The following is a 24,368-nucleotide window of genomic DNA, read 5'->3' as shown; positions in this document are numbered from 1 at the left end:
TCGCATTAATCACTCCTAGTGGTAACTCTTCCTCCTGCTCCCTCATGCAGACAGAAACGTTGGGGTGGTGGCATGAGATAGGAGGGCAGAGAGACATAATCATCTCAGAGCAACGGAGGAGGGTTGGCAGTCCTCAGATTAGGAAGTTTTTTGTGTGGCCCTTTACAAACTACCATTTGAGTCCACCAGTGTTCTGCTATGCAGCGTGGTAAAGCCTTGACCTGAGCTCTGGCCTTTTGTTACTCTTAAAACAAAAGAGAGGAAGGAAGAAAGTCTAAGTGTGTATGATGTGCATCAATCCATAAACCTGCACGCAACACTACGGACCAGCTCTGCATATACTGTACATCACAGAGCAGATCAAAAATCAAACTGGCACATGGGTTCATGCTTCACAGATGAAGACACTACCCTTCATCAGGCATTACGCAGCAGTAAAAAAAAAAACAGAGTGTGTTATAATCCCGTGTCCCCCTAACCTGCTGCCACTCTCCCAGTGGCCCTCTCCCTCTCTCTCTGTCCCCGTGTGTGTGTGTGTGAGAGAGAGAGAGAGAGAGAGAGTGGAGACAGGTGTGCTTGAGTCAGAGCAGAGCCACACCAGCTGCACCTCATCACCGTTATCAAGCTCTCTACAAATACCCAGCTCTGCCACTACCACCTTGCCAGATGGCAGCCTCTGCTTCAGTCAGCGTTACTACACTTCACGCCAGTTCATCTGCATTTATCCAGTTTTCTTGTTGTTGCCTGTTTTCCTGTGCCTAACCCTGGTTCCTGTCTCCTGCAGTTCCTTCTGCTCTGTCTCAGTGCCCCTGTCTCCAGTCCCTCATCTCGTCTTGTCAGCCCTGCTTCCCTGCCCTGGATCCCCCGCTCTTCCCAGCTTCGAGCCCAAAACTCAGCCTTAGGTTCCCAGCTTCCAGCCCAAGCCCGGCTGCTACCAGTGAGCATAATCTATCAAAGCTACAACAGTTATTATCTTCATGATAATTGTTATGAGTATAATGGCTGATAAAAGGTCAGATTATATCATCAATTAAAAGTGGTTTAGTACCACTTTAAGATGAAAATGGCCAGCTAGTGTAATATTATATAATATAAAAAAGGAATTATTTGCATTGTATGTTATTTAGGGTGACATGTTTCTACATTAAAACAAGTTCTGGTGTTATCCATCAGTAATTATGTCATTTGCTTCCACTTAAATAGTTCAAATCATGTTCATTTCCTTAGTAGTTGAGTTAATCCATGAAACGATGTTAGACCGACCTGGTGTTTCTCTCCTCACAGATGAGAAATGACTGGAAGAGGTGACCGGACTCTAACTTACCGACAACCTGAGGCAGAGTGGAAGCTTCCATGTCCAGCATGATGGTGCCTTTCTCTATGCACGTCCGCAGTTCAAACAGGCTGTGTAAGGACAGCGTGGCCACGTGCGGTTTACTCCAGCGTTCACCACCTTTCTCTACCTTCTCCTCAAACTTGATCCACCTGGAGAGATGGAAAAAGGGAACAGGTAAGCATTTAATCAGTTTAGTATTAATATTTTCTATACCATCAACTTGGGTAAGCAATTATATGGGAGTGCAATTCAGTACATCAATGAATGATGCACTAACCTACACATTGTGACCTGGGTGGACACCATTACAGGAACATATCAACATGCTAAGAACTCAACCTACAAATATAAATAATGAAATTTTAATAACTGAAGTTAATTCCTAAATCATAAAAAGCCTTTAATGTGTATGGAGTTGCAAGCAGGATAGAGGATGATGTCAATTAAAAGCAATTCAAATTAAATATGACTGCATGAATGTTTGTATACATTTTGAGGCTTTGTAGCTGCATCACAAATCTAATAGCAACCACAACTATTTCACTGTACATAAATCATGTTAGATAATCAACAGTCTGAAAATAGAAAAAAATGAGGATATCTAAGAAAAAAAGAGAGAGAGAGATTATTGTTATGTGGGTAGAGATTAAGTGATTTTGGCACCAAGCTCTGAAAAAGTGGAAATGAAAAACATCCTGTCAATAGGAAATGAGTGACGTGTTAGAAGTATTTATATAAATTCAAAGGTGATTTGGTTAAGTGAATGATGAAATTAGAATAGCCTATTATTACTTAAAAGTAGCACATAAACTGTCACTTTGTCACTCATTAAAGTCCAATTAAGTGCCATCTAATACACACCTGGTAGACATGTGACAGGTGACAAAACGTCATTGATGCTTTTTCAATTACTGCTTCCAATCTGTAAGAATTTAATAGCATCATCATTTCTATTTTCTTCATGTATTTTTTTTTTTTTTTTTTTATCAATCACTCCCCCTCCCATCTCTTCCTCAGAGTCAGAGGGGTGAGAAACTGAACTGGTACTGAGCAGTTGTTTCTATACCAGGATTTTATTTGGTCAGTTTGGCTGCCAAAATTGCACTTGGCAGACAGCCAGCACTACCCTGCACTTGTGAGATCTTTTATTCAGTTTGAATCCTAAGAGTGCTCTTGTTGAGACATTGCACCAGGTCTTAATCTCTGCAGTTATTTGCAGAATAATAAGTTTGACATTACCTATTCAAGGTTGATTTATTCAACCATTTGTAAGCAATACAGTATATAACAATTTAATTTCATTTTTACCTCAGAAATAGGGAACAGACAACACTTTTTAGGAGTAATCTGGAACCGCAGTCCTCTTTTAACCCTGCTGATCCTCTTGTATTCATTTCTGGTCCTTGTACTGTTTTACTGCGGTAATTCATTTGTGACCCAGTGTTGTTAGACCTGTCTGACTGTAATGATTTTTTTTCCTGGTGGGAAAATTGAGATTTGACCTTGGGTATTAAAGCCTTTTCTTGAATATTTTTTTTCCCCCCAAACACAACTTCTGATCTGATTTAGCTGATAAAAATCATACCAGTTAGATAAAATGTTGGTCCATTTATGATGATTAAGTTTTTTTTTTTTTTTGCAGAGTGGTTAACATGACATGATAAGAAACGTAATTCCCAAGTTCACAATGTCAAATCCCATAATGCACTCTCATCTCATTTGTATTTTGACTGACACATATTTGGTCCAATCCAGGTTAAGAGAAGGTTCAGTCATGGCTGCCAGTGGGTTGGTTTCCGCACGACCGACATGTTTTTGTGTCGCACTTTGAAATTTTACATATTTTATACAGATGAAGCCAATCTTTGATAATCCTTCACCAATCAAATATCAACAATCTCCGGACAAATATGAAGAGGACTGTAAAAAGTTGAATATTTTCAACTCAACTGAAAACAGAGCTAAGCCTTTATAGCTTACTCGAGTTAAAGTAAAAGCACTTTTAAAGTATACTGCGTGACTCTGACAGCAGTGTTCTTCAGTAGAGTTCCTCTGCAAATCATTCAACCAACAGTGAACCAAAATGTAACTTCTATCTTCAGTACAATTGGTCAGAGGTTAGAATAACAAATCAACTCATTTGGAGCCTCAAACAGCAGCCCAGGAATCCGGTTTCCCCCTGAGAGAGCTTCACTCATCCAACGCTAATGATGTATAAACAATCATCCCATCCTATCCCATCCCATCCCACTAGTGGGCCACACAGGAGAAACCTGTGAAACCCTGTGTGCTCGCTTTTTGCACTGCACTACCTCCAAATGCAATGCATGCAGAACGTTTGCTGATTTTATGCAGACAAATACCTGAAGATGGCAAATGTTGGTTCGTTTTTTTTTGTGAAATCATTGAGGTCAACTGTTTGATGTAAAGTTTTAGAAAGTTTTTCACTTGTTTTCACAATTAAGTGCATTCACTCCTTTGAATAACTGAGTGGAAATCAATGAAAAAGGCCTCTAAGCATCACTACAGCTGTAAAAAAATCCAAAAGGTGTGAATACAGGAACTTGAGAGGAAGCCCAAAGACTGAGATTGAGGTTGTTACCTGGCCGTCTCCTTCCACTCCATCTCCTGTCCATCCACCGACAGCAGCTCATCCAACTCAGTGAAGAGTTGCGGGGGCGCCGGGCCGTCATCCTCCTCTCCGAGAATGAAACGGATCCTCTCGGCTGCTGGTGAGACTGTGGAGAGAGGAAAAATACTGCGGTTCATAGGCTGGCAATGCTGCCCGTTGGGCAAGGGTATGGGCACCAGCTTCCCCTCCTCAGCTGGACCTTTCCCGTTGACCTCAGGAGGAGGTGGAGGTGGTGGGATTTTCACTATGACCTCCTCTCCTTTCTCCTCCGTGTCCTCTTCTTTCTCCTCCATCTCCTCTTGGTTATTGTTGTTGTTGGACATCTTTAAAAAACTCAGTGACCCCCCTTTTACTCTCTAAATCAGCTGACCCAGGCTTTGCTCCTCAGATAGCAATCGGTAAGCAACACAAGCTCACCAGTGCAGGAGTCCCAGTGCAGCAGCTAGACCCTCATTAAAGTCCTTCTACTTGGGTGGAAGTGACAGCCACTCTCAGCTGCCTGCTCCAGCACTTTGTGAACCAGGTAGGAGGGGGCAGATGGGGTTTAGGGGGTCCCCTCAGTGACAGTGTCCCAACAACTAGTCTGTTCTCCCTCCCGGCCCCCCCTTCGCTGTTCAAACAGGCCTTCCTCATTGGCCCTCCAGACTTGGCAAGCTGCCCCGGAGCCCCTCATTAACAATTAGGAAATGGTTCACAAACTGGCCTATTCTTTAGCAGAGGCTTGGCTTTCCTTCCTCTTGTCTTCTCATTTGAATATTTATAGAGCCAAACAAAAAAAAAGAGCCAAACAGAAATTTAACAGAATTGATATATAAATAATACTTTTCAGTGTTATTTAAACATGTTGCGAATGGTTGACACCATCATATTTTGTTCTAACAAGTGGAAAGTCTATTTGAACTTTGAATAAGAGCCCAAAAATAATGACTGCCCCCTTTCATGAAAGCAGGCCCGAGCACGTAGAAATCTGTTCACAAAGTTTATTGTCATCAGCAAACAACAACAACATAAGACCAGTGCACGGTGCACTATTAGAGCTACTGCTTGTTTACAGAAAAGACCAGATGAGTGAAATGATGGCGTCTCTACTTAAAAAAAAAACCTGACTGCTGCTGTGCGACAGTTGTAAATCCCTCCTCCTGTGTGCACATGCTGCATGATGGAGATCAATATGAAGTCAGATTTTCAAAGAGTGGGTCAAATAGAGTTTACTGCGCCTCCAACATTGTACACTTACACCAATTTCATTGCAGGAAAAGCACAAGTGTAACCCACAGTGAGCCAGCATGCACAATACCAGGGCCATAGAGGTAGAGCACCTAAATCAAACACCTGTGCCTTCTTGCTATAACATGTCAAAATGTCGGCCTTGAAAAAGGTCTAATGAGGCTAATGTCCCTGTCACAGGGACTTGCTGTGTCATGTCAGTCAGAAGGTTGCTGCATAATGTATTAGGCACCAGCTTCTGTGGGCCAAGTCTGAGTGGATGGAAACCAGTTCATTTATATTTGTCTGAGCAAGCAGAAATTAATCCCAGACAGAAACGCCACTAATGTCTGAGGTTCAAAATGTGGCTCTAGACTTAACATGTAGAGAAATTAGTAAAGATGATTCTATGTTAATCAGTATTTGTAGTTTTTCATGATGATACTCAAATAACTGTACTTTAGCTTGAATTGAATTACATACTTTTTAAATGCTACGGCCTTGTGAGAACCTTTAGCAAGAGTTCATTTGGAACAGCCTGTAAAAAAGAATGTATTTTAGGAAATATGATCAATCTAATTTAATTTAATCCCTTCAATTAAGTATAATAATCATTTTGAGAATGCCTTCATTGAGCATTTTTGATAGAAGAATACAAAGAGGAGAATTATATTGTGGCCCTGAGAGCTCAACGCACTGCAACTTAAGAAAACACGTGCAAATAGACAAAACATAAGCAAATTAAGAGAACATCGATTTGACAACACATGCGCAGCATTTAGAAAACACACTGCAAATACAGAAAACGCAACGGAAGTGTTTCCAGAGGACACTTAAAAGTGATGAACACGTTTAAACATGCTTGTTGTTGCCACGGTTTGTGACTCATGACGTTATTGAAGTCGGTCATCATCAGTGGTGTTGGAAAATGAACTGAAATGTTAAGTGTTTTTGGTTTATTTTAACACTGTGATCACATGTCCAGACATGTTCATCACTTTTAAGTGTCCTCTGGAAACACTTCCGTTGTGTTTTCTGTAGTGTGTGTGTGTGTGTGTGTGTGTGTGTGTGTGTGTGTGTGTGTGTGTGTGTGTGTGTGTGTGTGTGTGTGTGTGTGTGTGTGTGTGTGTGTGTGTGTGTGTGTGTGTGTGTGTGTGTGTGTGCTCTGTATACTTCTATCATTGTGATGACATTTTTGGAGAGTGAGGACATTCTGTTTGGTGGTCAGGACATGGTTTTAGGGTTGCGGTTCAGGTTAAGGCATGTTGGAATGAACTTGACTGCATCATTTAGGGTCCTCACAAGTACAAACATGTATGTATGTATGTGTGTGTGTGTGTGTGTGTGAGGGATAATAACAAAGTCTCCTGTTCTGATTACATAACAGCTCGCTAATGCTGTGCCACAAGAGTGTTGACTACAGTTATTGAATATATTTAAATTTGACCGCTTTTATTCCCCCAAAATGCAGTCATTCAATGTTTCCCTTTACTCTTAATCTTGTCATTCTGAAAAACTATCATGGAGACAAAAACTCTGCATTCAAACCCAGAATAATAAAAAAAAGAGTTAGCAGCTCCAGCAGGATATGACAACCCACCTCTGCAAAGGTGAGAGGGGACAGAAGCCTAATATGAGCCAGAAGAATTCATTAACACATTATTGGAACATCAGTAAAATGTGCAAATCAAATTTCATTGCAGGCATTTGAGACTTGTTATGTAAAGTAGGTGTGAAAGTGAGAAGAGGAGAATGATAATTGAGGCTAACATGAGACTCTTTCTTTTCTCTGGGCTTCATCACATCACCCACCTCATTAGGTCATTCATTCATTCATTCATTCATTCATTCAGTCAGTCAGCTTTAAATGGCCCGACGGGTAATGAGGTGAAGTCTTGAAGTTTCCCTTTATTGCGTATTCTGCGGCACAATAACAACAACAGCAGGTACGAGCCAGACAAGCAGCTGTAAGATTACTAGGTGGAGGATTAACTGTCTGCTGGCACACATACACACACACACACTCCCATACACATACACGCACACACACACATTCCCACAAGCTGCAACTAGCTTAAGTCACCCACAACCTGTTTAATAACACCTTGGGTGGAATAATTTACATGTGCGTTTCACACATTCAGCTGACGCTCTCATCCAGAGCGATTTACACTGATTACAGTAAACAGTTGAAACGAGCTTTTAAATACCTATATTTCCCAAATTACATGCAAACAATAGCAAGCAGTGCAAGGTTGGGGGGTCAAAGCCTCAGTTATGTACAGGAGGTTCACACACAGCACCTACTGCTGTGTCCTTTAAATGTCTCTATATTCAGTATATATTAGCGCAATGTTAAGAGCCAAGTAAACGTGTTATGTTTCTAAATATGTATGACTTTGTTTTAGGGTTGCAACTAATGATTATTTTCATTATTAATCGATGTTATCTATTAATCGATTAGTTATTTGGTTTATAAAATGTCAGAAAATGGTGAAAAATGTTGATCACTGTTTCCTGAATCCCAAGATGCAACCGATAATGTCTTGTTTTGTCCCAAACAACAGAACCACGACCCAAAGATATTCAGTTTACTATCTGAGAAGATTAAAGAAACCAGACGATACCAGAGAATTTTGGCATTTTTGCTTTAAAAAAAAAAAAAAAAAAAATCAATATAATTGCCTGTTATTGGTCAATCAACTAATGATGACTGATGATTAATCCAGTGGTTCTCAAACTTTTTCACGTCAAAAACCTCTAAGCTGACACAAATTAGACCAAGGACTCCCGTTTGATAGGACTTTGTCCCAAGGTCCCCCATCTGATAAGATTTTTGCTTTTAGATATTTTATTACAGTGTAAACCATGAAAAAATGGTCATACATTCTGTCATTGTGTTACTTATGGATGAAAATATATTGAAAATAAATTTTTTCTGGGGACCCCCTGGAACCCCCTCAAGGACCCCTGGGGACCCCACTTTGAGAACCACTGGATTAATCAATTAATCAACTAATCATTGCAACTCTACTTTGTTTTACTGTTGTCAAAGTGAGAGGTAAGGCAACAATCTACAAATATTATTTTCTTTCCTGGTGTTAAAATCAAGGTGAAGACACACTAGTGAAGGAAACTGATCCATTTAGCGATTAGCATAAACACCCAAAGATGGAATCCATGTCTTTCTGTACCTTTCTGCATGTTCAAACCATAGACTTTATATTTTAATTTCACTAATTATGAGCAGTAAGCGGAGGAAGGATGACATGGTAACATTTATGACATGGAACATTTAAATGATGTGTGATTTTGAAACTAAAATTGTAGAAAATGAAAATATCTTTGAATTCTCTGATGCTTCTTCTTGCACAGTCATCATCTAAAAACATTTTTATTCAATATTATACATATCCAAGACAGATTTTCTAATTCTCCATGAGAAACTGATGCTGTCTATCCATGCTGTCCCGCTGGTAACAAGCACAGTGTTGGTGTCAATGCAATACTGTCCCACTCGAGCAGTTGCTAAGAGAAAGGTGGGGATGGGCGAGGAGGGTTGGAGGGGGTGAGACTCAGGGCAGAGTGAAAGCAAAGAGGGGTGAGAGCTAGCACGAAAGGAGGGATAGAAATGAAAATCCCATCGTTCAAACGCAATTTCAAAGCTCTGTGTGCTCTAGCCAAGAGCCATGGGCATACAAAGAGGACTTTGTCCCAGCAGCAGAGGCTCATGGGATAGGGGATGGAGGAAGAATGCCCGCTGCCCGGCAGAAAGCTTAGTGTGACTGCCACTAAAGGCCTGTTTAGTCCCACTCTTGACATGCATCCTACACAAATACCTTCCATCTCCTCTGACCTTTTTGAAAAACTCACAGCAAAGGGCAACATGAGATCTAATAGCAAGTTCATTGTTTCTGACTGTACATGCGATGATAATGCAACTCTGAGTGTAATTTCATTCAAATCAATGAGAGGATCACTGAGAGTACAGGAAATGTTTTTTTTTCATGCCACAAAGTCTGACATTCAGTATGCAGGGCAGCTAGCACACAGGCAGCGAACAGGGATTGGGTTGAATGCAGAGTGACACCCTGAGGGTGATTCATTGAGAGCACAGTATTTATACCCAGACCATCTAGCTCTGGTATTTTGTTGTGATAGCTGAGGTGAGCAAGTTCTGATGAGAATGTAACAAATACCAGCTGGGGGGGGGGAGACAACCTGGAATGAAATGACCACTGTGCTGTCTCCAGGTATAGTGAAGGTGCAACCACATTTTCTCTTGTAAAACAGCACAATGCAGCTCATCACAGTGTGAAGTTTATGCTTATCTACACAGTTCAAAAGGGGTCAATACATCCCATCGTCCATGAAGGCTCAGCAACATTACAAGCATTTTTGTGAATCATTCAATCCTTTGGCAATAAGATTGAATCAATTACAGTCTTAATTCTTCTCATTCATCATTTAACTTTTATTTTTCTTATCATATTACCACATTGTACAATATGATGCATTTTTCCAACCAGAGCAAAGGCAAGAATACAAGTGGATCTAAAAAAAAATAAATGCTAAATTATTGAGTAACTTAAGTGTGCAAATGTATGATAATGTTCATGGAATAATATTGGTTAATAAATTGCTTAATGACGTTATCACTGGGCTACCTGACTCGAAGCAAACTGGCTGTAACCAAAATAAGGAGAATACATTTTAGTGAGGCACTGCGTTTCAGTTCCTTGTCTTATTCTTGAAGTGTTTATCTTTGACATGGCAAAAAGCAGGTAAGACAATTAAATATTAATATGTAGTTAACATTACTTTACGCATTAGCCACGGATCACAGGACAACATTTAAAAGTTTCACTTTCAAAATGTTTAGGATCTTTAAATTCTTGCCTTTGCTGCTCTGTTGTTTGCTTGCCTGCTGTGTGTTTTTTTGTTAACCTGCTTAATCAGGCTTACAGGCTGGACACAAGTTATATGAACTTTAAAAAAAAGGCATGAAAGGGTTGAATATAAATGTGAATTTGAGTACAACACTAAGCAGAAATGATAAATACCACTGTAGAGGGGTACTGAAAGAACAACAGAAGTCCCAAGATAGAGACCAGATGAATACCATACCTCACATAAAGTAAGGCGCTTATTTGATGTTCACATGTAATTTTAGGTAAAGTAGAGATAAATACTTATGAATGTAAAAAATCTAAACTAATATGGCAAATTCTTTAGGGTCCTGAGATCTAAATCCAAACAGAATGTACTGTAGATAAAAATAAGATAGAAACATCAATCAGTGAGTAGCCACTGTTTCAGATTCAGGTGTGAATGAGATGGACTTTGTGTCAGGTCATTTGGTTTTAGAGCCACTGAAGGGGAATTGATTTTCATTTTCTGCAAAGTTGTTTTAGTGCCTTTGGTATGTATACTGTCAACTAACATAAGTACTTTTTTATCTCAGTGTTTGTCTTATTTCAAGGAAGAATCAGCAGGGAAGAATCACTAGTGATTACCAGAACAGTGTTGAGTCTAATCAGAGAAAGTGTTCAGTGATACAAAATCAAAGCGTTAAATAACTGAAGAAAGTGAGTTTGGTAAATGAAAAGGGGGTCAGCACTGATTAATTTTCTAATTGCTGTCAGATAAGGGGATTATTTAACAGAAAAGGGGGGGGGGGGGGGGGTGGCACAAAGACTGTTTAAGGACCAAAATATTCCAATGAGTTCCTGACGGTTCTGCAAGGACAACTGTGAAATAGTACAAATGTAAACTGAGAAGAATCCAACAGAAGAAAACATTTTATCAGTAATGTTGAAAATCATTCAGGAAAAACTAGGATATTACCAACTACAGTAAAGTTAGATGAAACAAGTGGCTACTAAAAAGTAGGTACAACAAAACATCCAGTTACACACCACCTAACCTATTACTGTATCTATGAATGTGCAGCCTAAAATCCTCTTGCATTTTTTTTGCTTTGTGGTCTGAAACGGGACTGTCTTTGTCTTAAAAACTGTTTATCTTGGACATCTTGTAGCAGAAAGAGAAGCAAAAACACTATCATACAAGAACAGAGGGGTAAAGTAAGGCTGTGGACATGAGGGGGTTGGAAACATTGTTGATCTAAATATCAGTCGAAAAGATTAACTCATCAGAATGACCAGAGAGACAAAGTCGAAGAAAAACGATGGCTTTTCAGGGGTTTAAGTGGTTTATCCAATCAATATCCAGGGACCTTTTCCTACTGATATAATTAATGTTTTTCCTATGACACTGAAGAATGTCTCAAACAGTCAGTTACTCTGTGCACAGGATAGTCTCACAATGTTCAATCTATATCCACACTGTTTACATAGCAGGAGAAAGGTTTTTACGAAACCTGCTAACACTTTGTGATCTTTGTGATATGAAAATCCTGTCAGGCCATGTGTACTGTAAAATACAATATCTGAAATATCTCTACAGTTTGTTATTATCGGAGAATATCTGGCACTGAGCATAGCACTACTGTATCATTGGCTCATTATGCCATTTACATGATTGCAAAGGTGACGACTCTCTTTAATAATCCATGTAAATGGGATTATTAAAGGGAGTTGTCATATTATTAGTTCGACTATCTACAGAGAGTTGTGACGTTAAGTAGCTTTGTTTACTTCCTGTTATGTTGTTACTTTTAAGTCAATCGCACTATAATCAAATGATTAGTGTGCATGTAAATGTAGCAAATGCTTTCAAGGTAGAATATTGTTTGCTTTCAATGTAATAGATGTAAATGTTCAGGGACACAGATTGCTGCTGCCACATGAGAGCTGGGTAGCTCCAAAATGTCAACTTTTCAGGATGAAAAAACAGCCAAGTTTCCATCTTGACCTTTGCATTTATCTAATCAACTTTGAAAGTCTTCATACATCTAAAGATTGTGCTTTCAATTCTGAGAGGAACAGGTATCCGCCCAGTGGAGTAAAACATAAAATTGGAGATGTATTCACACAAAACTGAATGCATCACAGCAGCTACAGCTTGCTCTCTCTCTCTCTCTCTGACTTTAGGGAATTCAACCCATTTGTGCAAGAACCAAGTTTCTAAGTAATCTTTGTAATCCATTATGAGAGAGCTTTTAGCCTAATAAAGAAAAAAAGACTGCGCTCGTCAAAATGAGCAGCTGTCAAATGGCCCCTTTCAGTGGACACACATGTAACCAGGAGGATGTATGCAGTTCCTGCAGCGTCCATCTGACCAAACAAGAGGATTTCAGTCCAGACAACACAGACGAGGGCCCTCCTCTGGGGGGTGGCTATGTTTCCCAGAGAGAGTAACACAGAGGAGTGCAATGAATATCAGTTGGACATGAGGTATTCTGCATGCCTGTCAGTTTTTGCGTGCCTAACAGATGCCTGCAGATTCATTTCTCGAAGGCAGAGCTGCTCTAGAGTCACAAATCCCCAAAGACACAAATAAACTACCACTTTCTTTTAGCACAGGTTAGCTAATGGAAACCTGAATGTAAAAAAGGGACCCTAAATTACAAAAGTAAATGGCAAAGACTTCCTTTCAATGACTATAACATTCATGACATCGAGGGTCAGCTCACTAGCTTAATTTCCTTTTTTCAGTTCTTCAGGCTTTATGATATCAGCTTAATCTTCTTCTTCTTGCCTTTTTCACAAAACTGTTCACATCGTCATTAAGTGTTCTTACAACTTTGAATCCCATATTTTTACAAAAACATCAATATATTATGCAACCCATGACATACTCTACTTATTATCAACTATTTATCCAGTGTGTAGGTTACACGTGATATTTGTAACAAGGGTAAAGGGGGCTTTATGTTGTATGTGAATGTAAAGCCCTCTGACACACATCTGTAACATGGGAAGCTTCTTCTTCTTTGTCTCGACTAAAACTCCAATCTGTCCCAGCGCACCGCAGGTGGGCTCAGACCCACACTTGCCCTCCGTATGAGGGGTGTATTTTTCTTTTCAAAAGTTGTTTATATTTTTCTAGTGCTGCAAAAGAAAGAAAATAGCCCACTTTACTGAGGATTTGCTGCTTATGGTCAGAGATGTGTACATGCACCGCAGTGGTTTCTCTTTATTTTTATCTTATAAAATAAACCTTACACTTATATCCTGCTAGGCTTGGCAGTGCAACGCTGACCTATGGAACTAGTAAATAACTATAAATAACTTGGACTTGTGGCGGCAGTATGGTTAATGATTCATATCAAATGGAAAGTAAAATGTACAAAAGTCTGTTTACATACAATAAAATAAATGAACCATTGACTGTACAACAATAACAAACGTACTGTGTGCTTCTCTGTTTGTGTTGCTATGCCATTTTACTGCGCACTTCATTAACACCTTAATTCCATGACAGAATTTTACGTAACACCAACAGCGTTTTCACTATTTTACCCACATGAACCAGCAGAGCACCGCAGTGTTGACTGTTAACAAAACGTCAATGCTCACAATCTCCTGCCAACATAGTCGCATTTTTCCATGAATGGAGAATTAGCAATGTTACTGTAAACTTACTGAGGTGTGTAGGGTTTGGGTTTTTTTCTTCTTAGGAATGAAGGACGGTTATCTTACTCTTTGACACATATTTTCTTATGTAATGGAATGTCAGCAGGTAAAAATGAAACAAACCGAGTATTTTCGATGTATATTTAAAGACATGATTAGATTGGATTGGAAGGGGAAATCAGTAATGGCATAAATGAAGGAGTAAAATTAAATTTACTTCATTTTGTCACACATCTACACACTGATTGTCCTAAATGTCTACTTATGCATCATTTGAGTCTCCGTTTTCCACTTGTTTCTCCAACTATGACTGAAATATAGACAAGATATTTGGCTAAGTTGGAAATTATCTTTTGTGATTATCTTATATACAGTATATATCTTTTGGTTTGGTGCATTTGTCATGATTAATAGAGTGTACATCTAGAGCTGACAGCAAATGGAAGAAACAATAAAGCTGACATTTATTGATTAATCTTATCTTACACATTAAAATATCAATTATCAGTCTCTATGAAGGCACTTAACGTATGAAAGTCCTAAACAGAGAGGTTGGACTTTGCAATCATGTATCCACCAGCACAATTAAACAATAAAAAAAAACAACTACCAAACACTCCTTGACAACGTTGTCTGGCCTTTGATCCATTTAATCTCCAAATACAGGCGGCAGTTTCAAAAAAAAGGTTAATCTTGTTAAATCAAGTGTGAGCAAATCAACCCGCAGGGATGAAGAGTAACTGCAATGCTGTTTATACACAACACATTGGAATATTTACCCCTCTAAAACGCAAACCTTGATGGCTCCATGAACACGACTCATTAGCTTCGGCGACTATAACTTTGCATCCCTGCGAGGTCAGTCCAAAGGCTCAAAAGCCAGAAAGTTTGGTTCAACTCAGTAGTAAAAGCATTTTGATATCAGGAAAAAGAAATTTAGAAAACGTCTGTATAACTGTGTGCTATCAGGAAACATCTTTAGACAGAGCAGCATTAACAGGACACAAAGATCAAGTAGTGCAATCAAGTAGTGGTATAGAAAACTATTTCATCTGTCTAAACTACTGTGTTGGTGTAATATCATTCCAGTGGTTCCCAAGCTGGGGATAAGGGCTGTGAGGGTTGCAAAAAAACAAATTAGGAAAAGGAAGAACAAATTCTGCTACACAAAATTACAGTATGTTAAAGCTGTAACTATAAAAACGAAGCAATCTGAGAAACAGTCTTCACTCACTCACTGGTTGAACTGCTGCAACCTGTGACAAGGGGTCACAGCTAGCCATCGCTTGTCTGTAAAGGGTCACAAGCCAGAGAGGTTGGTGACCATAGCATCACATGTCGAGTCACAGCAGGACTAAAATCTAGTACGATTCATAGGAAATTCAAACAGGAAAAACCCAGACGATGACGCTGTTCTGAATGTATGAATCATAGTTACAACGTCAATAATCACTCTTTCGGGTACTTTGGAAGCTTATTACAGACCACATGTAGTTTAATAGTGCCAGCTTCTCACTGGCTGCAAATCATTAAAACTGAATTTCTGCAAAATATGCAACACCGACGTCAGTGGCAGCGACCAGATGGGCTGGATGTAATCTATTCTCTCATTGGATTTATGTCCTGAAGAAAATCCCCCACATCAAGAGATGTGTACACATTGTAAAATCTGGTTCTGGTGTATTTTGATCTACTTGTCACATCATGTGCATGTGTAAGATTACATAATTCTCTAGAAATGACAGTGGCCTGCCTCATTATTGGATTTGACGAAAAGCAAGGACATTTTAAGCCTTACTTACAGAAGACTGGTGTTACAGATGGGCCTCATGTAATCAGCACTTCCTATCCTTTGTTTTTCCCTGAAATTACTGCATGTTCAATTTGCGTGTGATCTGTGTTATCATCAGCCGATCAGAAAACGTCTGTCCTCGCCAAAATTTAGACATAAATCAGTGGTTCCCAATGTTTTTGGCTCGCAACGACCCCTCATCTCAGGTTGCGTGTCTATGAGAAGTGAGTAGTGCGACCAAAGAGTGATGTTCATTTCTCAGATTGTTTTACTTCAATAGTTTTAGAGGCTTCAACTGTAGGAACAAGAGGGCAAATTCACAATTTAAAATAAACCCAATCCCTGCTGTCATTACAAAGCACTTAATGCAAATAGGACTTCAGTCTTCACACCGTTAACTTGAACAAGGCAGAGAGAAAAAATGCTGACACGACTAAGAGTTGGGTTTACACTTAAACTCGTATCTTAAGTCGCAGTCACCCAGCATAACCTTTCCCAGCTCCCTTTCATTCGCATGCTTCCCTTGAACTGACCGGACCTATTTGTCCCGAGCATCCGCACATTGTAGCTGCGCCTGCGGGCACATCGCACTTTAGACTCCATGGGATGAAAGAAGCTCCAGCCAACCAAGAACGCATGCACTAACACATATAGATGCTAACACACCCGCACATAAACAGAGACGGATACACTTATGTCTGTAAGCAAGGACGAACGCACAGGAAAACACATACACATACACTCACACACTGTACTGAAGAGACTCATATATAAGCAGCTAGTACAAATGTATCAGAGTAGCCATTACTTAAACTGAAAATTCACTCTGCTCTGTCGTAACAGACTCATCACCCAGCAGGACACACACACAGCTATTTCTGGCCACTAAGTGGACTCAGCAACTTCTTTGGGGTCGCAGGCAGTTACAGAGGGTTTTTTTTTTTCTAGAAAAGAGAGCGGCCTTCAGTGAAGACAGACATGAACCTTAATCAGCCTTGACATGGAGTCCATCAAAACTTACTGAGAGGTTTGAGGATGCTGTTGCTGGCCTCATCATTGTTTTCTGTGTCCGACTTGTCAGAGGTGGTCTCCGTCAACCTCTCCTTTCTGTCCTTGTGGCTGGTTCTCCGACGGTGACGCCTCCGACGTCGATAGCTCTTGGGCACCCGCACGCCAATGTAAATGGTGTGGTGACCTGCAAAACAGGAGAAGAGGAGGATGAACTCTGTAGCACATGTGTCACTAAACATCTTGTTAATTTGCTGCTGTGCTGCAAATTATAAAAACAAATTTAGAAGCATTAACCTTCAGAAAAATTATGACGGGACCACTCAGTGCTGCAGAATGACAACAATCAACCTCAATGTTACAACGTTACCCTTGCTACCTAATCTTGACCACTTGCAGGGAACATTCTCACGTGGCCCACAACAGATCCGAGACAGCGTAGCGGAGCAGGGTTATAGAGGTTGCAGTACACTGTCAAAACAAATATTTGAACTGAAAAAAGAAGTAGCACGTAGAAGTGGAGACGCCATGACTGCTTACATGACTACATCCCTGTTCTGCATGTTGGCACGATACCAATAGGATGTGCAGTTTTACATGTAGTCAGATGGTTTTAGAGTCAATAACGACACAGACCAGACTGTTTGTTGATGACATTCCAGTGAGATGGACATGGATTTCATGCCAACGTGCTATATGGCGATGAAATGCTGAACATGGTATGTTTGTGGGCATTTATTCTCAACTACCTCGCTTAACTTAGGTCTACTGTTGGTGGGGATTTCCTGGTGGAATTTAATCCACTCATACCTGAGTGTAACTTTGTGTTTGTTTGGTTTTCATGGAGTATTGCATCACATCCCAAACACACTTTTTTTTTTTTACAGCAACTGGGTAGAAAATGCAAGTATATAAAACACACAAAACTAATACAAGATGTTTAAATTCATATCAATACCAATTGAAAGTCATAAAAATGATGTATTTTTAACCAAATACATACATCTGCTGTTTTTATTTTCTTGTCTCTGTGTTTGTATTTTTTTTAAACTAAGGGTTGAAAGCTTCCAAATTTAAATTGCCTTACCAAGTGATAATTTATAGCTTGTTTGATAGTCCTTGTACATGCAAGTTTACTGTTTGGAGACTTAAAATAGAAGAGGAAGAGCAAAGAGATGTACGAGCTTGGAACTAAATGTCCTTTGGTCTGGGTGTGCTTCAAGTTTTTCTCATTCCTTGTGGGCAGTAGCTCTGTCTCAGTTGGTAAGCTCATCTTCCCTAAACACAACCACAGCTGTTGATTTGGCAGGAGAAAGGCAAACGTGTCATCTTAAACATTAAGAGAAGGATATGAATTGTCCTCCCTGAGTATTTCTGCCTCAAAAACACTGCAGTATTTAGTGGAGGCTGGAGGTTTTACTGAAGAACATATTGTTGGCTTTGGTCTCAAGCACCCCCATCCTTTAAAAAGGTGAGCTTCCTCTGCAGTTTTCGTGTAAGGAATCAGGATTGCCCAGTGATGCTTTTAAGCAAAGTATCACCATAATGCTTTCTATACAAATGTGTTATTGTAGAGGTTTTTATCCTACGTGTGACATCGGTACAAAGTGGCCAATGTGGGAGTAAGGCTGACACTTGTTGTTTGTTTTAATGTCTTCCTGTATTTTATATAAAAACAATCTTATCAGTCTCACACATACCTGCATAATTCTCTCTTTTACAGCTAACTGACTCCCAAAAAGCTGACATAAAACCTACAACCGTGACCACATTTTTTGGCACTATGAATTTCTCTTTTCTTAGCTGAGATGGTTTATAAAAAGCAACCTTTCAGAGTAAAAAAAAAAAAAAAATCAAAAGTCCTGCTGAAACAAAAGGCTCTGTGCGATCGGTTTCAAACGTCGCCTTCTGGAGCAGATCGGGCAACGCTGAGCCAAGCACTGCACATGACCCAACCAGGAAGTGACTGAACCCCTCAAAGGAACAAACAATGATCTCTCTTGAAGCACAACAGCATTCATTATTCACTTGTATCACAATGCCCTGTGTTTTAGGGGTTCATCTAAAATTCACTGACACCAACGTTTCAGCATACCTTGCAAACACTGAGCATAGGAGACAAAGAAGATGGTTTGAACATTGTCACCTAAAACCAGAAGGGATAAATAAATCAAAAAGAAAGAGAGAGACAGAAAGACAGGAAAAACAAGCCAGACAAAAACAAAGATGGAGGAGCTCTCCAGAAAACAGACAGACAGACAGACAGACAATGGGAGACAGAACCAGCATCACCCACACCAGAGCTGCTGTCCACGAGGCTTTTGGTTCAACAAAGAGGGCACCTGCCTCATGTTTATGTGATAACATAAAAACACAAGATCAATCGTACACAGCTGAAGCACTGACGGCATCCCCTGTCAAAAAGGAAAAAAAAACAAAAAACAGAATTCATCTGGAAGACCGCAGCACATTAAACTTGTGTCAGACTTGTAAATCTAATAACAAGATGTTAAAGCCTTTATGAATGTTGTGCAGTGCTTTTTCCAAGTCAATGCAGACTGGGTTTTTTTCTATAAGTAATGTTTTCAAGGCTGATAATGACATTTCTGTATTTAAACTGCCAGTAGACTTTAATATCTGTAATTTATGTTCATGACAGATTACAACATTTAAACATTACAAATGTCAGGAGCATGGTAAATAAAAAGCCTCATTTGTCATCATGTGACACCAAACGAGCAATGTTAAATATGTGTGTTTATCGGTCTGCATTGTTTATGATGCTGTCTGTACACATGTCATCAATTCAAGTGAATGTGCCACTTTGTGTGCCAAACTGAAATAGAGTAGAAACTGCTCCCTCCTCACTCACTCGCCCACTGTGCCAGCTGGGTTTTTGGAGCGCACCCAGTGATAAAGGTGTACGTTAACAGGTGCAAGAAAGCTAAAAGGGGAAGCCGTGTAGTGTAGTGAGGAATTAATTCAAAAAACCTTTACTTAAATGTCAATCAACTGCATAACATTTTTAAAGATTTACAGACTGAAATGGTTAATTTTACTCATCATTTCAGAGGAAGGCTGATATTTCCCTAATACACACATCAAATATGCTGCAACCTACTTAATATGTGGAAATATTAGTACTGAAAGGTTAATCTGATATGTGCTGCTTCATCATTTGAATCCATGTTGTTTTTTTGTACCAAAGGCACCAGAAAACCATTGTCATCAATAGCTGTGGTTGAAGATTGAAGATTTCTGGTAGACTAATATGTTCTGGCATTTACACATGCCAATGCGAGACTGGGTGCTGAGTAAAAACCGGGGAGAGACTCAGCAACCAGACATTTCTCCACTACGAGTGGCTGAGATTGTCACTACGATGAGAATAGCTGGTCCGTCTTAAGTGAACCGGTCAGGTTAGGCTAACCCATTGTCGCTAACTTCAGGGCTAACCCCCCTTTCACTTTAATCAGCAGGTGGCAAGCAAGAAACGGGAACTTGGCTCGGGTCTTGAGGAGTTGTAGCATTTTTTCACTGACAAATAGTCTAAACTGTGTACACACACTGCACTGCTATGTTCACAGCTGCTAAATTCATTCTCCCTGTCAAACACAAGCTCTCTCTCTCTCTCTCTCTCTCTCTCTACCATCACGTCACCTAATGTTACCCCCATGTGGGGCAAACATGCGCAGAAAGAACATATTTATTCCAACCAGAGAGGAACAATCAGATTAAGCGTTTACATGGTTATTAGACGGTAATATTTTCCTATTGAACAGATTCTGATTGAGGTGGTTACATGAGGCATTTTTATTCTGATTGGGCTATTATTCCGATTATTAGTGGAATATTAGGGTCCATGTAAACGTAGCCAATGTCATTTTAGCTGTAGATGAATACGTTAGTGAAGGTTCTCTCTCTTTTTCTTCTAATGCAAAGAGTAATACATTTTAAGTAGCGCATGTTATGGAATAAAAATAGCATACATAATTCGTTAATTGTGTTACATTTTTACTATCATGCTTGTTTATTTAGTAACAAAAGTAAACTGAAGAAGCAATCAAGATTTACCAGACAGCAAGTGGGCATTACAACAAGAGCCAGAAGCAGATGGCTGCACAGGGACAATGAAAGAAAACAGAGACATAAACAGACAGAAAGAACTAGAGAGGACGGAGCTATTAGAGCTGATAGATGAGCAGTAAAGCGGAGCGTGAAGACATTTGCACAAGCTGAAGGACAACAAGAAAGAAGGTGAGAGTGATGGAGGAGAGGGAATAAAAAATAGTCGAGTCAAGGAGCTGGACAGAAAGATTTGCACACTGCCAGAGCAGCTTTGTGAAACGACTTCCTCTTCTTTTTCTGTGTGGAAGAAGAACTTCTTTTGGAGCTGCCCATGAGCGTGGACTGAATTAAATTAAATCCTTGTGTTTTCTGGGAGGTTTGTTTAGCTCACTAGATTTCTGAGTAGAGGCAACGCCACCACCAGTTTCCCCAGTAACCCCGTCACTGGGGCTTGCCCAGACCAGCGGGGGGGATGGCAACACGCCACAAAGCACTGACAGCATGCTAATACTGAATAGCCTTGAAAATATATACATTATCCCTCTTCCTATCCACTGATGACTCAACTATACCAGCCTTCATCTGTAATAACTCTAAAGTTTGAACTATATTATGGTGCAGTAACTCAGTTAAAAGATACTAAAGGAATACAAACACATTTGGCATCAATCTCTTATCATTAAACATGCATTGCTTCGACCTGAGGACAATTAATGTGCATGCATCCCATGCTACCTCATAATGGGAATTATTACTGTAATATTGTCATATACTATAAGGAGCAGGCACACAATATTTGGTTTGACCTCATATGATTAATTGTTCAAAAGATTAAAAAAATCTATCTTAAGCTTTAACAGTGTGTGACGCAGAGTTCACATCCCAATATTTTGCTGGCTAATCTGTGCCTGATAAAAGATAATTTGGCTACTGGTTCGCAGCACCTCTTCCAGAGCTTTATCTTGTACAATGTGAGAAATGTCAAGCCACCTCAACCCCTTTTTTGTTCTTTTTATCAGTCGGTCTTTAAGTCGGCCTGTCGGCTGTGAGCGTGCAGCAGGGAGAGACTGAGCTCTCCAAAAAAAGAGATTTAACCAGCAGACAAGGACACGTAAACACAGCTGAGACGCTGGTTACGCACAGGAAGTTACAGAGATTGAAGCAGGGTTCAAGCTGAGGTGACACCTGACAAAATGTTGACCTCCAGAATGAGGGACCCTGCTGTGCAAATTCCAGCTTTGACTCTTTTATGCTAATCATGTGTACAGCTAAGTGACTGACACTTCTATGCAGCACAAAAATCAATTAGCAGATGTTTTTAAACTTGTTTAACCAGTGTACTATCACAGTGTACATCAATTCTGCATCATTTTTGTCCAAGTTGCATTTTTGTTCCATGTAAGTTTAAGTGCAGATTGATTTGAAAAGTCATTATGCATTATTACTCAGTAATAATGTAACTTGTTACATAACTTAAGTTTCAACAGTCTGCTAATTGATTGTCATACTGTATAGAAATGAACAGAAACAAAAGCTGCCTCTAAAATGATATATAAAGAAGATCGTACTCTACAGCATGCATTTGAAAATCTTTGGCACAAATGTAAAATACATAATTTGTAGAAAAAGAGCTAAAATTTAAAAGTTATGTCATGGAGCACCCCGGCAGCCGAATGGTTACTGCACATTGCATAACCACAATGTCCCTGGTTCAATTCCAGACACCCTTGTTGCATGTCATACCCATCTCTCTCCCCTTGTTTCCTGTCTGCCTCTTCACTGCCCACTATCCAATAGAGGCATAAATGCCAAAAAAAAAAAACAAATTCAAGTTATTAAGCCTATAGATCTACTGTTCTGTGTGAAGCCTACATTATACATTATATAATTAGTATGACTTTCTTTTCCATCGTCACTTTATAGCCTATATTGCTCTCTGGAAGTCTGCAGAGTCTCCACTTGAGGCTCCTGGGTTTTTTAGTTAAGTCATTAGAAAAGACCAAATTTGTCCTTGTTTTGTCTTCTAAAATCACCAACAACAAAAGGACTGGTGCCGAAACCATTTAGAGTACTTCCACAAAAACACTCACAACAAAACATGAGGTTCTTGGATGGTTAAACTGGCTCCTTGCCAGGAAATTGGAGTGGCGTGTTGCTGATTCTAAGGAAATTTGATTGAAATACTAAAGCAACCACAAAAAGAGACCATTCTACCTGCCTTATCTGATTGTCTTATTAATTAACAGGGATTTCGGCATAATTATTTATCCACTAGCTTCACTTGACTTTGAAATCTCCCTCAAATTAAATTTTATAGTAGTAGTGTCTGCAGTTCAACTGTCTTCTCTGACTGCATGAATACATGTCAAAACCTGCTGAGAGAATACAGTTATAACATAATAAATGACAAATAATCAATAGGCACATGTTTAAGACATTTCAGCATACAGGAAGTTTTTTTTCTGTTTGTTGTCCTGTAGGTCTTTGATGAGATTAGTGAGGTAAACACAGGTTCACTTGCTCCGTGTTCTACATCGTTCTCATGCCAGAGTTCACCTACAGGAAGTGCGTGAAGTTTGGCAGCGACCTAAAGGCTAAATGACGCCCTTCTTATTTCTCTCAATGACTCTTCTCACTTTGAAAAAGTAGACAAAGACAGAGTTGCTCAAGGAAAAAAAATTGGGGAAAAAAGTGACTTCTGAAGAACTTCTGAAGAATTTCTGAGGTTTTAAGAAAAAATGTTAAATAAAAGAATCAAATCTTTGAGAAATATTCAAAACATAGAGCTTTAAGTTTCATGAAAATGATGTTTCTATGACCCTGCACAGTCTACATCACATTGCATGTAAAATAAAACACTTAATCGATCCAATGCAGATAATTTAAAGTGTACGAGAACAGATAAACTTACCTTCTACCTCCTCCTCGTCACAGATGTGCTTGACCAAGGACGCCCCTCGGTCCAAAACCGCCTCATCCTCCATCCTGTAGTAGTAAAAGAGGAAGAAAGACTGCTCACACTTTTCCTCCAGCGACAACGTGGAGCCATAGCTCCTAGGCTCATTCACCTGCAGTAAGTTCGGACTGGGGCTCAGTCTGGTGCTGCTGGTGGCGCTCATCTCCACCCATTAAAGACTCATTGACAGACACCCTGCCTGACTACCTCAAAGCTTCAAAGATTTGCTTTTCAGTGAATAAACTATCCTCAAATGAATGAATGTGGGTCGTCCTTCAGGAGGGCAAAGTGCGCAGCCAATAGGTACGGTGTAATGGATTTAATCTGGCAGAGGGATGTGAGGGAGAGGACAGGAAGTCTTTACTAATTGAGTGTGATGGGCCAGAGTGACTGGTGGCAGTCATGCGCAAAAAAAAAAAAAAAAACGCCCGACTGACTGAGACTTGAACCCATCGAAATCTGGATCCGTCTCTTCTGTCTCCGCTCCAACCCTTAGATGTCTAAACAAGGTGTTGCGTTTAATTACTCAAGGAATAAAAAGACATCTGAAAACATATCACTTATGTTGTGTCTAATCAGTCCCACGCCCACACACATTACAAAGCCTCTCCATCTGGTCGGTAATGCTTGCCAGCCCCCCCCTCTCCACCGCCCTCCACCTAAGAAACAAGTGGGGCATCACATGTCTTTCTACTCATCCGCCCTTACAGGATTACGTCGGCTTTACTTAAGTGACAACACAGATACAAGCCCGTAACAGGCCGGCACATTGGAACCTCCGCTCCTCTCCGAGACGACTCCACGCATGCTTGTCCTCACCTCAAACAGGC

At 39.9% G+C, this 24,368-nt stretch overlaps 1 protein-coding gene and 1 long non-coding RNA gene across 5 annotated transcripts in view; one reads left to right on the top strand and one right to left on the bottom strand.

Annotated features, from left to right (window-relative positions):
* slc4a4a (solute carrier family 4 member 4a) overlaps positions 1-24,368 on the bottom strand; it is a 71,353-nt gene that overhangs the window by 41,323 nt on the left and 5,662 nt on the right. For 3 of the 4 annotated variants that reach the window (XM_042422500.1, XM_042422501.1, XM_042422502.1), the window contains exons 3-6: positions 23,494-23,567; positions 16,528-16,701; positions 3,939-4,074; positions 1,325-1,485 (exon numbers count right to left, since the gene is read on the bottom strand). In XM_042422500.1, the coding sequence (XP_042278434.1) occupies positions 1,325-1,485; positions 3,939-4,074; positions 16,528-16,701; positions 23,494-23,567 (545 nt within the window). Of the gene's footprint in view, positions 1-1,324; positions 1,486-3,938; positions 4,075-16,527; positions 16,702-23,493; positions 23,898-24,368 lie in introns of those variants that run through there. The other variant, XM_042422499.1, reaches the window with a different exon arrangement.
* On the top strand, positions 1,428-23,594 carry LOC121904660. Its single transcript, XR_006098274.1, has 3 exons — positions 1,428-1,510; positions 19,723-19,775; positions 23,517-23,594. It is a non-coding gene; the product is annotated as an uncharacterized LOC121904660 (long non-coding RNA).

Source organism: Thunnus maccoyii, chromosome 9, assembly GCF_910596095.1.
Source record: "Thunnus maccoyii chromosome 9, fThuMac1.1, whole genome shotgun sequence".
Classification (NCBI taxonomy): Eukaryota; Metazoa; Chordata; class Actinopteri; order Scombriformes; family Scombridae; genus Thunnus; species Thunnus maccoyii.
Note: the sequence above shows the minus strand (reverse complement) of the source record. Positions and strands in the feature narration are given on the sequence as shown.